At 37.6% G+C, this 15900-nt stretch overlaps 2 protein-coding genes across 3 annotated transcripts in view; one reads left to right on the top strand and one right to left on the bottom strand.

Annotated features, from left to right (window-relative positions):
- sirt4 (sirtuin 4) overlaps positions 1-15900 on the top strand; it is a 700781-nt gene that overhangs the window by 100841 nt on the left and 584040 nt on the right. The window lies entirely within an intron of this gene.
- atg7 (ATG7 autophagy related 7 homolog (S. cerevisiae)) overlaps positions 1-15900 on the bottom strand; it is a 59069-nt gene that overhangs the window by 38488 nt on the left and 4681 nt on the right. For both annotated transcript variants that reach the window (XM_031731402.2, XM_039612250.1), the window contains exons 7-15: positions 15581-15727; positions 15132-15220; positions 11473-11594; positions 10478-10568; positions 10157-10301; positions 8517-8675; positions 5314-5508; positions 3663-3908; positions 2217-2332 (exon numbers count right to left, since the gene is read on the bottom strand). In XM_031731402.2, the coding sequence (XP_031587262.1) occupies positions 2217-2332; positions 3663-3908; positions 5314-5508; positions 8517-8675; positions 10157-10301; positions 10478-10568; positions 11473-11594; positions 15132-15220; positions 15581-15727 (1310 nt within the window). The remainder of the gene's footprint in view (positions 1-2216; positions 2333-3662; positions 3909-5313; positions 5509-8516; positions 8676-10156; positions 10302-10477; positions 10569-11472; positions 11595-15131; positions 15221-15580; positions 15728-15900) is intronic.

Here is a 15900-nt window from a genome sequence, read left to right as displayed (position 1 = left end):
ATTATCTGTGTTATATCTTCTTTATTAATGTATCAATAACATTAATGTGTATTAATGTTCTTACTCCTCCTTAAAAAAAACTGATAAGTGCCTATGTGTCTGCGTCACTTTTACTATAACTATGTTGTTTAGTTATTGTGGACTGTACCATTTTTATTCTTTTCATTCTTTCCTGCTGCCATAACACAATAATTTCCCTTGTGGGATCAATAAAGTGTCTATGTATCTATATGCCTATCTACCTGTCTGTCAGTCTTGAGTCAATCCACAGATTTTCAGGGGAATCCAAGTCAGGGCTTTGCGCAGGCCAGTCAGTAACATTGACGTTGTTCTTCACCAGATGGGATGTATGGTTGTTGTCTTATTGGAAGACAGCTATCCAGTTTTGACGCTGACTGCTTGAGGTTTTCTTTTAAAATCGTTTTTCTTCTTGATGAGATTCCCAGTTCCAGTCACACTCAAGGATCCTCAAAACATAATACTCCCACCACCATGTTTCACTGTGGGTTGATGTTCTTACGCCTCTCCTTCTTTCTCCAAACATAAGCAATGTCTCTGTAGCCAAATAGCTCTAGTTTTCAGTGTCTAGTTGTCTAGCTTTATGTGATTAAATGATGCACAATCTTCAGGTTGTTTTAAGTGTACTTGAGTCTGGCTTGAAGGTGTGTCCATGCAGAAATTGAGTTTTTCCTCGGTCTACAGCCTTGCAGTGCATTTCTGTGCAGGGTTTTAGTGATCATCTTCTATGAGTGAGTGAACTCTTTCACTTCCTACCTTTGCCAAGCTTGTTCTGTACTGTGTCGCTCTCTTTGAATTTCTTGATGATACTTCTCATTCCAGCTCTCGACAATTATAAACCTTGGGATAACTTTGTATATCCATCTCCTGCTTTGAGAGCATCAACAATTCTTTTTCTCCAGTCTAAACTGATTTCTTTTGTTTCTGGCCTGATGCTTTCTCAAGTGAATAAATGGGAAAACATCCTTTAGTTTTAACTCGATTTTACATCCTTTGAGCTTTACAAAGTTAAAGGACATCATTGCACAGGACTGGTTTGTGCTATTGCTCTACAAAAGGGTCAGTTTTTCAGGGGGGTAACAATACTGAGCCTGGTATGTTCTTTTAAAACAATTCTGTTATTGTGTGAAAATTGAAGTATTTTATGATTTCTAAAGAAAACTAATATGTTTAGAAATGCTATCTTGAAGATCCCTGATTCTGTTAAATAAAAAAAGCACATGGGCAAATTTGGACAACAACTTAAAATGTCATCAGGGGGCTAATAATTTTTTTTACATCTGTAATCAAGAATTAATATAAAGCTACTGTTAGACTAGCATCTTTCTAGCCCACTTTTTCTTTCAGTTGCTCTCTTCAGGGGTTGCCACAGCAGATCAGCTGGCTCTATCTCAACCTAACCTTTGCAAACTCTTCTGTCACATGAAGCATTGTAGATGTTCTCTCTCACTATATCCATAAGTGTTTCCTTTTTCATTTCCTCTTGCCAGGCAGCCCAATCATCAACATCTTTTTACCCAATACATCCACTCCCCTCTCTGCCTGCACATGTTACTCTCAACCTCGCCTCTCTTACTTTATCTCCAAACCATCCAACTATAGCTCTCTCTCTGTAATATACTCAGTCCTTATCCTGTCCACCCTGGTCTCTCCCAGTAAATATTTGAGTATTTTAAACTCTGTGACATCAGGCTCCACTTCCTTCTTAGCCTGCAGTTACTGTTCATTACACATAACCACAGTCAAAAATAAGCAAATATATACATAAACAAATTAAACAATAATGAAGGACACATGTTGCAAAGGAGACGTATCTGTTTAGCAGTCGATGAGAAGATGACCGTACTTCTAACAGCGAATTATTCCCTCAGTGAACATTTTTTGTGGCCTCAACCATTAGTTTTGGGGCCTCTCCAATACCGTACAAGGCTCATTTCGTAAATAACAGTCCTATTTAACATAAAATAGGTTGTACAGTTAGGGCATGGCTCGCTTTTACCTACTGGTTATCAATCTGATCGCGCTCATGTTCACTGAATCCAGTGATCAAAACAGTAATCTACTTCTAAATAAACCCATGAGTGATGTCTCAGCGACTATTTGCATCAAAATCTACACAAGTATAAGGGCCAGTAGTTACACCATTAATACAACTTCAATTTCTTATTAGTAGCAAACATACATTTTATCATCCTTACCCTTCACTGTGCTGTAGAATGGAGACCATCATCTCAACAGCCAACGCTCCGGCAATCATGGCAAGGCCTGGTCTGCTGACTGTGCACTGCTGATCCAGAGTCCGATCCCTGGTTGACTATTTTAGCAAAACAAAAGCACAACAAAAATAGTAAGAAGATCAATATAGAGAATCATGTCCTGGAACTCCAGAAAGCCAAAAGTCAATCCAGTAAACCTGAGAGGACTTTCTCCAGAATAAGTAGAGAAACGACTGGCCGAAGCTCTTCTCCAGAGGAATTTTGACCAAGTTGTTGATCACAAACTGTTTATGACACACTGATGACTAGCGGATACTTCCAGTTGAGCAGGCTGTTAGTAATGCCATAGTATTTTCATAAATGAACCATTAGTGTCAGTGGCTGCAAACCTCTTGGCCAGTGTCAGCTGGAACAGGCTGCAGCTCACATGTAAAAGGGTAAGAGGGTATTGCTAATGGATGGATGAACGGATCATTAGTGTTTGTGCCAAACATGCCAATATTCATTTTGGGGATATTACACACATGCTTACCAGGGGGAATGGCTACAAAGTCTGACATGTAACCCTTTAGAGTCAAAGGTATTTCATTTTTACTTTCTGGTCATGTTTTATTCTTGCAGCAAGACATCCTCACACTGAATATGTCCCATATGTTTAGACAATCTGTATCATTTTGCCTCAGGCCTGTCTCACTTAAACTTTTATAACAATACGCAAAACTCTATATTTATTCATTTACTGAACTCAACCTTAGATCAACATTTAGAATATACTGATAGCAGGCTCTGCCTCAAGTTCAAATCTTAGTATTACTTTAATGTCTCACAGTCAGACCGACACATATGGCATTTACAGTAGAAGTCAGAGCCCATTGCAGCAAGTTTCCAACAAATGCCATAGCCTTTAATAGCCTATGAAGAATCTTCATACAGTACTCCGAAAAGGTCAAGAGAAGGAGAAAATCCAAAATCCAAAAACCCCAAAACAAAGAACATCCAGAGACACAAGCAGAATCTGGGTCTCGAGGCTAGAAAACTACAACTTTTGTTTTATTTTTTCTTGGGGTGGGGGGGGGGGTATTTGCATATTGTAACTCTTACAGAAAAACAATTACAACCTTCTTTCTCAAAAATATAAAAAAACAAACAATAACTAAACCAAATGCTGCAATTAAAACCAACAGATTTTTGATGACTAGGAAGTGTGCAGACAACCTTAAACACAACCCCGATGTGATGCTCCTAATAGTTAAGCATAAAAACAGGAATCACATGAGACTTTCACTCATATGGGACCATTATTCTTTAATAGCAATCCATTTCACTTCAGCTTCTGTTTGCTTGGAACCCTCTCAAAACCTTATTTTTGAGTGCATTAGGTGAGCTACTTAGTTGAGTATATACTTGTTATCTGTGTGGTTTCCTTACATCTCCTGGTGCCACAACATCATTGCAGAAGTAACAGCCAAGCTTGTGCCCTGGGATGTTTGAAAACAGGGACGATCCCGGGACAGCGGGCGCAGCACCAGCCGGTGTGGAGGATGACGAGGAGGCAGAGGAGCAGGAAGGGGAGGAGTCCGGCTCGGTGGAAATGCTCTGAGTGTTGGGAGGTTTCTTCAGGCCGTGGCGCATCACGACAAATGTGTCGAAGCCTAGAGCAGCATTCACCACTAGCTGTGAAAATAACAATTATGGTAAATCATGGTCATAAAAGCTTTTTTACAAAGCAGCAGAAAAAAAATGAATCTAAATTGCTTTGGCTTGATTACTGATATTTTTGCCATTTGCCCTGAGTGCATTTCAACCAGTTAAATGTGGCTTGTCTTATGCAGACAATAAGGGAACATCATGTTGGATTATTTTTAAAAAATCAATCATATAAAACATTACTGGCCTCTACGGAAAGCATCTACATTTTTGGAGCAGCACTTGAAACAAATTTTGATGCCAATTAGCAGTGAAGTCTGAAACAGCTCCATGGCACAAATGGCCAAATAACCTCTCAGTTGAGCCAGCCATCAGAAAAAAACCTCATCAACAGCCCACTTAACAGCACACAGCAACATAAGAGTTGCATTACTGTTCCCGCTGGAGGCATTACAAGTTCCTGACACAATGTTCAATAAATCCAATTTTGCATGGCAAATTATAAAATAAAATTAATATAAAATGGTAAAGAGAAAAGTTGGACTTGAGTTATCAAGCAATCTTAGTTTCCCGAAGGAGAAGTGAAAGGGCTTCCCAATTTCAGATTCAAGCTTAAAGGTAAATAAAAGAAAAACAAAGTTAAAAAGACATTAATGTCTCCTGCCAGAGTGCTGCACTGTGGCTTGAGGTCCAAGGTAACCTTTGAGCAAACAGATCTGTTTAAATCCATGGTATTGATTTCCTTTGATTTGCCTTCAGTGCCACTATCAAAATACTCTCAACAAAGCTCATAAAGCCTGTTCTGTTTATGTACATCTGAGACTAGACTACAATGCGCCAGTACAGACTAGACAAAGTAATAATATTCTGTTACAATTCATTCTGTAGATTACAAAAAGTCCCTAATAGCAAAAAATAAAATAATTAACAAGGTGGAGTGAAACATGCACTTTCAACCTGCAGTACAAAACAATGAACTATTAAAAACTTTGTTTCTAATTACTTTTCTAGTCATTTAGGTAAAAAGGTTGAATATTTACCTCTATTTTGGTCTTTTCGGTGTTTTATGTTTGACTTTTATTCACAGGCTAGTTTGTTTTGGTGCTACACGATGCTGCTCAGTGGATTGATTTAGAGCTTTTTTGCTGAAAACAGCTGTCTCCTCTAAGCGAGTTCATGAGAGCGGCGACAGGGTGAATGTGCAGAACCAAATAATGAGCTGAAAGTAGCTCCACTAAACTGCAGAGTTTAATAATAATCATGAGTGCACACTTCGTTGCAGGTGTCCACTTTCACATTGCATGTCATCATTTCATTCATTGTTTTTATGTAAAATACTATAAGTGGAGCTCCCCACCCCTCCCCGCACACACACACCCTACCGCACTGCTTTGTGACCGTTCATTGTACATATTGTACCGTTCCTTCCTACCTTCCTCTTGCTGGCAGCGATAACCGTAGGCAGCCAGCGGCTCTCTCTTGTATCCATTAGTAAAAACACCACATCGTGCTCTGCAATTAGCTTTTCCAGCTGCTCGACATCTCTCTGGGCCTGGGACAGAGTGGTCTGAGAGAAATTCACTGGGTGGCCAGGCATGGGGATGCTCATATTGTAACCTTCTGCGTTCTGCAATAGAAAGAAATAGAGGTGTGTAAGGGGCGGCTTACAAACTGAGCAGACGTGTGGTAACCAGCACAATATGTACAATACGTACAAGTCTTTTGTTTGCACAATCAGCTCTCTTTGACATTATTAAAACGTATTTGATTCATATGCATACATTATTTATGGGACAACCAACTTTTAATACTCTCAGGAGGTATTCTTTTTCCAGTACATCTGGCTCAAATCTCAATAGTATAAAATATGTAAGGACATAAAAGAATAGTGCCGTTCCAAAGGCACCTTTGACATAAAAAGAAGTCAGGTTACAGAAGTCTTCTGAGACATGAAAATATGGGTTTCCTCAGTCACAGATTGAAAATGTAAGGTCAAATATTGCTTTTTTCTCTGCTGTCTGGTAGCTGACAGACAGGGGAGATCAGAAAAAAAAATGGTCCCGTATAACTCAGCAGGAGTGTATGAAAATAAAACATAAGAGATCATCTTAAAGTCAACAAAATATCCTTAAAAAAAAGGCAATGTTCAGTCACTTAATGTCTTTTGTTGTCCATTGCCAAACTTCTCGTGCCATGTTTATCTCCAGGGAGTGTATACTCGACAACAAGGCAAACGGAAATGTCAAGAGTAATTTCATAGTGAAGAGAAGGACAGAAAGGGCAAAGCAGAAGTGCGAGATTTTAACAAGAAAAAATAAAAATGCCACTTTTACTGAATCAGTGGGTCTTCTGCCTTCACTCTTCACATTGTAAGTGTGGGAGCTTGTCAACCAAGTCCTGAATTTATATTTCACTGACGTAAGCGTTGCTAAGCTGCAGAGGTGGTAATCATATTCCAATTTCCTCTATAAACATCCTTAACCTACAGCCAAGAAAGACAAAACTCTTTTTAACTGTGAGAAAAAAAACTTTCTGGAAAAATAAAACAATCCAAGAAAGCCGCTCTTGATAGTCCAGTTCTGATGAGAACAAATTTTAAGCGAGAAAAAGAAGCTGCCAATTATCCTGGAAATGTCAGGTGACTTGTGTCAGGTGTTTGTCCACATACAAAATAAGAAATCTGCCTGACATTTTCAACATTGTGACCTTGTTTGAACCATATTCTCCCAGTTCAATTAAAGTACTTCTGCACTTTCAGCTCAACCTCTTCATATTTGTCTTTCCATCTTTCACAGTTGCACCTGATACCCATGAGTTTGCAGAGAAACAAGCAGGGAGGAAAGCGAAGCAGGCACACGCTCACACTGTTAAAAATAGGAGCAGGTGTGGATGCAGCTAGTTTGATGGTAGAAAAACAAAGTGTCACGACACGTCATGACTACACGGGGCCACGTGTCAGTATTTTTACTTTCCATTTCATTCCCAGGACATTCAGAGAGAAACTGGCCACTGGGCCAGGGTGGCGAGAGACCTGGATGTCAAGTTGATGACATGACAGATGTGTGTGTGTGTGTGTGTGTGTGTGTGTGTGTGTGTGTGTGTGTGTGTGTGTGTGTGTGTGTGTGTGTGTGTGTGTGTGTGTTCAACTTAAAGGACATCACAGTTCTTTTAGTGTGTGACACCATTTTCCCGTCCTAGAGTATCTCATTTCACAGACACGTTATTACAGAGATGATTGCAAGCTCTGAAAAATCAATACTTTTACGATGAGGCTTGAATCTTACACAGTTTAAGGTAAATTACATCAGGCTTTTAAACACTGAGGGAGTCGTTGTGTGAGATGTGACTGATAAGGGCACAGGCACGCTGGGGACACACAAGTTTTAGACTCCTACACTCGGTCAGTTTAGTCAAAACTTACAATCTGACAAGAAGCCGAAGGTGTGAAAGCATTTTGCACGCTGCTTTTCTTAGTCAGTCTTCTTAAAATGCTTTAAAAATGATTTAGAGGATCCAGAAGTGGATTTCGCTACAGATTTAAAAGTGAAGAAAACTTGTTTGGTTTGTGAGCATTAGATGTGCTGTGAGGCTAATTTTATTATCTGTGCAAAGCAACCTGTCTGGATGCTTTTTCTAAGCTATCCCAAAATCTCCTGGCAGTAGCTTTGTATTTGCTGTGCATTAGATTGCTATTGATTCAGTCAACTCACTCCAGCTTTGAAGTGTCATGTTTTCAGAAGGAGAAATCATTTTTTGGCTTAAATGTTTATAACTAATGTGAAAACAGTATGACTGGTGATGGAAACAAACACACACACAAAAGAAACACACAGATTCATTATAAATGGGTCCTGAGTCAGTGAAGCTGTCAGATACCGAGATGATTAAATCTGCCAACAACATATAAAAGGAAAAACTGCCCATTCATTTTTTCAAGTTTCATGATCTTCTGATCCCATAATATTCCAGGACAGACAAGTGAATCACCTCATTTTGAAATGCATACTGCACATGTGACTCACATTATATATATGCAGCCAGTCTTTGCACTTCCTAGTAGCTTAATAATGGCTGCCTTTTTCAAACCAATCCAGAGCCCCCCCCCCAAAAAAAACACCCACAGAGAACCCACTCATTAATTAGCAAAGTATTGAAACCACCAGCATTAATATGCATAAAACCAACTCTTATTATTCTCCATGGTGGGTACCTCACATCTAAGTTACAAGAATTCAAACAGGAATACAATTAAAAACCTACCAATAGTAAAATGGCAGTTGCAGTCAGTGCAGTTGTACAGTGATTACAAATTCATCTTTTTCAATGTTTTTTTCAGATAATTAACCTCCATTTATCAAATGAACACTGGCCTCAGCAGCACTTTGTGAGCATCATCAGTGACAGTAACTAGTAGGCACTGTGCCTTGTGTGCATTTCAAATGAGTGCTTGGGGCAATTCCAATGTAACTCTGAAATATGCAGAACACAATCACAGTATTTCTGAAGAAATGACTAACAGAGATTATGACAGACTGTAATCATTGGCTTCCAAGAAGCGGGACATGCTTTAATTCTAAAATATGAGCAGAAATACGGACATCATATTATACAGTTAAGCATTGTTAATCGACCTACCACACCGGGAAAGATTTTGGTAAGTCGGTCCACAGCTGCCATGGCTTTGGACTTTCCACCTCCAAGACAGTCCTCAAACTCATAAAGCGGCTGCCGCACTGGATTGGAGTATGAGATCTTTGCATTGTCTACAAACGTAATGTGGCGCACTCCCCATCCCTGGAGAAAAATGGAAAAACCATAATCGACCATTTACTGACATGAACACTGACCTAAATGGCGCTTTGTAAACAGTTTCAGTGACAATGAGTGGGAGATGGCGTGCCTTGTGTGCATTTAAAATGAATACTTAGTGCGATTACAATCTAACTCTGAAATAATGGATGCATTAGTGTGCAGGTTAAACAACTGTATAATTTTAGTTCTAGTCTACATTACACCAGGCTCAGTCTGAAAGACAATCAAATAACTGGTGAAAAAAAAAAAGGAAGCACCAATTTGGATTTAGAGGATGATTATACCTGCAGGCTAAAATACACTGATGGGCTCTAAAGCACTCATTTATCAGAGTTGTTGTTTTTCACACTGAAAAAAGACTTTAGAAATTATTAAAAACTGAATAAGCCTTTTTAAAAAAAGTTGATAATTGGACAGGATTATATCATCACAAATAATGTGACATGTCTATGTTTCTGTTCTGTGACTGCAAATTAATTAAAACACTAAAGTTGTTTTAGAATTTCAAGTGGTTAGCAAAAGCAATTCAAGATAACTCATTTACAGTATACAGTAAACCTTATGGCACACATCATGTTCAGACACCAGAAGTGAAACAAGTGGTGACCAGTGTGTCAGCTGATCAGTTTCAGAGGAGGTTGATTTATCGAGAGGTGCTGTTTACATCCCCAGAATAAAAAATAATTAACATCGAACATCTTCTAATCTTTGTAAAACCATATGCCAGGCGAACACATGCCACATGGTTGGAGTGCAGTGGCGTAGGTTCGACTACAACCCCTGCTTTCCCTTCTCTCTCTCAACCCAATTTCCTGTCTATCTCAACTATCAAACAGTGAAGCTGGCAATTGTTGCAATGCTTATAATAAACTGAGCTTCTGTTAATGGGACCCTTGATGAAATCCTGACTTCAAGTATGTTTCTGTGAAAGTCAGTGGTTCCAAAAACACTCTGAACAAACAAGCATCATGTATGTGTATATATATTGTTAACAGTGGAAACAGTAATGCTAGCATATTAGTTAGAAGAGTAATAGTCCTTATTTTTCTTTTGTATAAATGTAATCTGAGACGCACAGCAATATTATAGTAATGTTAAATCTACACTTTTTTGGATAACTGTCTTGATAATGGCACCGGGGCTACTGCTTATTAATGTTGTATTAGCTGTACTTGTATGGATAGTCCTGTGAGTTGCAGTAACGTTTAACATGTTTCCTAAAATGACTTGTGGCTACATCTTAACATAGCATGAAAAAAAAAAATACTACCCATCATCAAAACATAACATTTCTCATCTTTACTAACATCGGTGTTTAAAAAATCTTCTGTAACAGTTTCTGGTTCAGCAAGTCATAGACCCTAATGAATTAAGAGCCATAACACTTTCCCAGGAGCACTTATCCAAATTCTAGCAAACCTTCATCACCCTGTCTACCCACTGATTTGATTATCTATCCTTACCATGAGCGTCCGGGCCACATTGCATCCAAGTGTCCCAGCACCCAGAAGGAGACACTTTGTGTTGATCACTTTGTCCAAGTCCAGGGAAGGAACCAGCCTCCATCTCATGAGTTTCAGGTTCAGGTCTACTGAAGACTCTGCAAGCCTGTAAAAAGTTAAGTAAGACAAGTGAAGACCTACACTCACTAGCCACTTCACCAGCTGTTCGTTATCACAAATATCTAATCAGCAAATCATTGGACATCAACTCAATGCATTTAGGCATGTAGACGTGGTCGAGTGAACCTGCTGAAGTTCAAATACTTGTATTATTTCTTTTACCGTTTGGGGTCCATGCATTCACTGAGGTTGACCATCCTGGGTCCCATGGCTCCTTTTGGATTTTTCTCCCAGCCTACACTCTTGGGACAAGCTATTAAAAAAACAAAACAAACAAAACAAACAAACAAACAAAAACAGAAAAACATCAAAACACACTTGCAGTGTAAAATAAGAAAAAATCTTCACTACATACAGCAACGCTTTCAGGCAAGGACAAGTTTAATGAAATTTCTAACTAGTGTTTTTAGCATTAATCTAATTAAAATTAAACCTCGTGTGTGGGGCGGGATGGCGCTAACGAGCTAACCGCGCAAACGCAGTGCAGCCCCACGCACGGGGCGATCTGCACTAACTCGCTAACGGAGATTAGCCGGGTTAATGCGGTTATGGCGTTAACGGAATTTTAACGAGATTAACATACAGACAAACATACAGTCTACTCCCTCTCTATTTTCAGAATTTAGAAGATGGATTAGCTGAACCCGGTGTAAAGTTGGGCCAAGGTGGATTGGTTAATCCTTTTCAAAACAATATCAAATCATCAGAGTAGATGAATCATTTTTTGCTGCATGAATATATCCTCAGCAAATTAATTAAAAGACATGATGAACCGCAGAGGTAGACTGAGGAAAACAAAGATTCCTTGTCTGAACTCAACAAAAACCTTTGCAGATCAAAGAGCTACCCGCTTTCCCATCCTGCTATTACCATTTAAATTACTTTCTTCCCTTATTCAGCAGATAAAGGAATAATGGAAACGCTTTGTGAGATTAGTGTGTCCTGAAAAAGAAGCAGGCAGTCTCGGTGGAAAGTGAACTAAGAGTGCATGTTCAATTTAGTATTAATATCCACAAGTGTATGTATCTGAATGCATGCACACATTCACATGAATACAAATACAAATGCACCGATATACAGATGCACAGCAGCACAATGCAAACTGCACAACTGCACTCACACAAAAAAAGAGAAACACAGAAAGAAATAGAGATTACCAGAGTTGTTGGGAAGCTCAGGTAGTTTGACATGGAAGATGACGCTCTGTTGAATGGAGCGGCTTCCCTGCAGAGTTCTGTCCCTAAAACACAGCACCTCCACTGTGTCCAGCTTAGACCCCCTGTAATGCACACGTACACACAGAAGATGCTACATGAAATGCTGAAAATAGGACATTCAAATATTATATATATATATATATATATATATATATATATATATATATATATATATATATATATATATATATATATATATATATATATATATATATATATATATATATATATATATATATATATATATATATATATATATATATATATATATATATATATATATATATATATATATATATATATATATATATATATATATATATACATACATACATACATACATACACACACACACACACATTTTTTTTTTTTTTACATGTAGATATCTCACATCCGTCATTGTGAAATACAAGTTAACATGCCTGTTGTTCCAAAATAAAACTCTGACACCTTATACAGCCGTACTAAGACACTTCCTCTAATATGGTCCTGAAAAACTGAGTCACGTTACACAATCAAGCTCTGATAAAAGAACTGAATAGGCAAGACATCACAGCCATCTATGCCAGTATCAACAGTTTATGTTTAACAGAGAGAAAAAATGTAGTCAAGCATAGGATTGATGAGGTTTGTTTAAGATAAAACCTGCAGAGCATGCAAGCTAAACTCTTGATTAATTGTTGACGGCGAGTTGATATCACAGAAGACTATTGCTAAACAAGCCTCGGTGGGAGTTCCTTTTTTGTACAATAGAAGAAAAAAAAATCTAAATGCCAGAAAAAAGAGGGAAAACTAAGCTCTGTGACAAAACACTCCTCAATGTAGACCTGAAATAAGAGTGTACAGCACTTCTTAACTGATATAAAAGCCACAATTAGAAACATACAGAGATAATTTTACCGACAGTCTCAGAACATAACAATACATTATGATCAGTTGTGTGAGATGGATTGCTTCCTCTTGCTCAAAGTTATCAGGTATGGGGTTATGTTATTTCATTTTGATATCTACTCCTACATCTGAATATTTACATTTTTACTCAACAACTATTTAGTTTCATTTCTCAGCTTGCAAAGCACTCCTTTATTTACCATCTGAAAATAAAAGTACCGAAAAGCTTTCAGATGATTTGCAGTTTTCACCTGCATCATTTATACAATATTTAAAAAAAAATAAACAAAACAACCTTTTTTTTTTTTACTTAAGCTTGTACTTAAAATATATCATTGCCCGTGGGATATGAATCATTTTATTTTTTAAATTCTCTGATTGTTGTAGCAACCACTTCTGTATAAAGCAAATAAAAATCATAATCGAATATTTAAAGATTATAAAGCACAACCACCTGCTTTGGAGACACTGAGCATAAGCACAAGGTGTTCAAAACAAGCAAAAATCACAGTCTACAACACTTAAAGAGGCTGATTGGATGAAACCACACAATATCCTGCTTTAAAAATGCACTCCTGATGATATATGACATATACTCATGAAGGAGCCTAATTTAACCACAAAATAAATGGCACCTTTATGTAGGAGGACGTCCAAGTGTGTTGTTTACAGATAACTATTTTCAAAAACATAAAAAAACATGTCCTTCATAAATGAATAAACATGTACACTCACCGCCCACTTCATTAGCTACACCTCTTCAACTGCATTTTAACACAAACATTTAATCAGCCAACCACATGGCAGAAACTCAATTCATTTATGCATGTAGACGTGGTTAAGAAGACTTGGTGAAGTTTAAAATGAGCATCAAAACGGGGAAGAAGGCGACTCTGAAAAAGGCATCGTTGTTGGTCGCAGACAGGCTGGTCTGAGTATTTCAGAAACTGATGATCTACTGGGATTTCCATACAACTATCACTAGAGTTCACAGAAAACGGTCAAAAAAGAGAAAATATCCAGCGAGCAGGGGCTCTCTAACCAGAGGAGAATGGCCAAACTGCTTTCAGCTGATAGAAAGGCAAAACTAACTCACTATCTCACTGCTCTACCTGTAACTATCTGTTACAGGTAGAGCAGCATAAGATCACACCACAACTGTAGAAAGACAAGAGAAAATGCAACAAGATGTTGCCTGGTCTGACGAGTCTCGATTTCTTCTACAACATTTCTTCAACAAAACACACAGACTTGGAAGAATTGGCCGGATTTGTACAAAATGAAAAGGCCGGCAATGGACAGATGCAGTGATACTGATGGTTGCACCCTCGTGCAATAAAGAGGATGTCTTTTGTATCACAAGAAATGATAAGACGGCTGATCAATTTGTTTCACTAACTCATCTAAACGTTAGGGTGTAGGAGCTGTGGCAGTTTGTCTTAAAACAACAACTGTAATCTCCACATTTCAACTTTTTTTCCTCAAAAGAGTATTTCAAGTTTTTTCTTGAAATAGAATTTCATCTTTAATCTTGATATTTTGACTTTATTCCAAATGATTAATAAGAATTTTCTTAATGTGGCCTTGTAACAATGTAACAATACATTTCTTTTACGTGACATACATAAAAGTAACAACCGTTATCAATCTATCCTGCTTCATCAACATCCATCAACTTTGGAATATCCCAACAGAGCCTGCTAACGCTTTTCAAACCAAAAAGAATAAGAAATATACATATTCCGTTAAAGGTGTTGTTATTAAAGACCTTTAATAGATAAAATCTAGTTAAAAATATTTGTCAATATGCTGCAAATACACCTCATACTGTGTATAAAACAACACCGCCTAGCACAGACAGCAGCTGCTGTGTGTCACAGATAGGTATGGCATGAGTTAGCAAACCAGCTATAGTCTTTTACCCAGACCAAGCAACTACACAGCCACAATAAAAAATAAATGAATAAATAAAATTTTAAAAAAGTTAAATACAACTGAGAAAAAGAAATATGTAGTAGTTCAAAGTAGTTCAAACAAGAGCAGCAATGTTTTCTGATGGAATTTGGAGATAATTTTGAAAATCTTTTAGGTGGAAAAAAATAATAAATCAGCAAGCAGTGACATCATTATTAATCCTCTTCAAGCAAGGTAGATTAGATCAATATAAACTGTTTGGACAACCAGATTTACATTTTAAGATTAAAGCTTAGCAAGAGCTTAAATGGAAGAAATAAACCTTGTTTATCTGTAAAATTTATATCCTTATAGACAAATAGCACTAGCTTAAAAGCAACAGTCGTGTTTCTGTAAGCAAGTGCTGCCATCTAGGAGCACATGTAATTGATCAAATTAATCACATCCCCACTAAACTCTTGCAACACCACTGAGACGAAGCGGCAGCTCGATACTTCTTTTTCAGTCCGAGTGGGGCAGAATAACTTTAGTAGAGTTTCAATTGCTTTTGTCCTGATGCAAACATTTTTAAATTGATAAATTTCTCTTTTTGAAATTGATAATTTTCTTAAAATACAAAGGTTTACTTTCCTCACACTGCAGCGGGGTTGGGAAATCAGTCAGGAAGAGGAGCCTTTCATTTCTGTGCAACTCATAGTGAAATTCAGCAGGTTTTTCAAAATTACTTAATGACCCACAGCACACATCCTTGAGACAACTTCCTCAAAACACAGTCACACATGCACACAGTTTACCATTGGTTAGCTACAAGCATCAGTAGATTCCTCAGAGGCCAGCCCGGATGTTGGGACAGAGTACACGGATCATAGACACCCACAGTAACCTAGAGAAAACAAACAAGGTATGTTTACATTAGCAAGGTGTGAATGTGTAAATGTGTTATTGTGTGAGTGTATAACAGTAGACAGCATTAGTAAAATTTGACGAGCCAATAAAACTATTTGAAGCCACAACAAAATAAATTTTAAACCTTATTAAAAAAATGAGTCTGTTTGAATCTTTTCAAACACTTTAAACTAATACAGAATGAACAAAAATAGGTTTGGAAACTTTTGGTGTATACTTTAAATCATACTATTATGATATTAATCTAAGTGCAAAAAAGTAGCAGACACACAGAATAATAACATATAAGTGTAAATTCATGTTTCTAATTATATAAATATAAAAATCTTCTTGAAACCTTCTTAGTATCACTGAAAAATGTCTCCCAGTCCCCCAGCACGGCCATCTGAACTGACTCATCTGTGTATTTTATTAGGAAGTAAGGAACTGCAGTGGCTCCTGTTTTGATGCACAGGCCATCATAAGCATCCTGCAGGGCTGCAATCTAAGACAGAAATTAGAAGTTAGACAAATCCAGCAATTCAAACATATTACAAGTGCTGAAGTCAGTGCAGCAATTCTCAACCAAGTGACCTCAAAGGGGATGAAAACCAAATTATTCAGTAAAATTCTTCTGGTTTATATAGATGAAGCAGTGGAAGACACTGATAGCACTTT

The sequence above is a fragment of the Oreochromis aureus genome, linkage group 5 (assembly GCF_013358895.1).
Source record: "Oreochromis aureus strain Israel breed Guangdong linkage group 5, ZZ_aureus, whole genome shotgun sequence".
NCBI lineage: Eukaryota > Metazoa > Chordata > Actinopteri > Cichliformes > Cichlidae > Oreochromis > Oreochromis aureus.
Note: the sequence above shows the minus strand (reverse complement) of the source record. Positions and strands in the feature narration are given on the sequence as shown.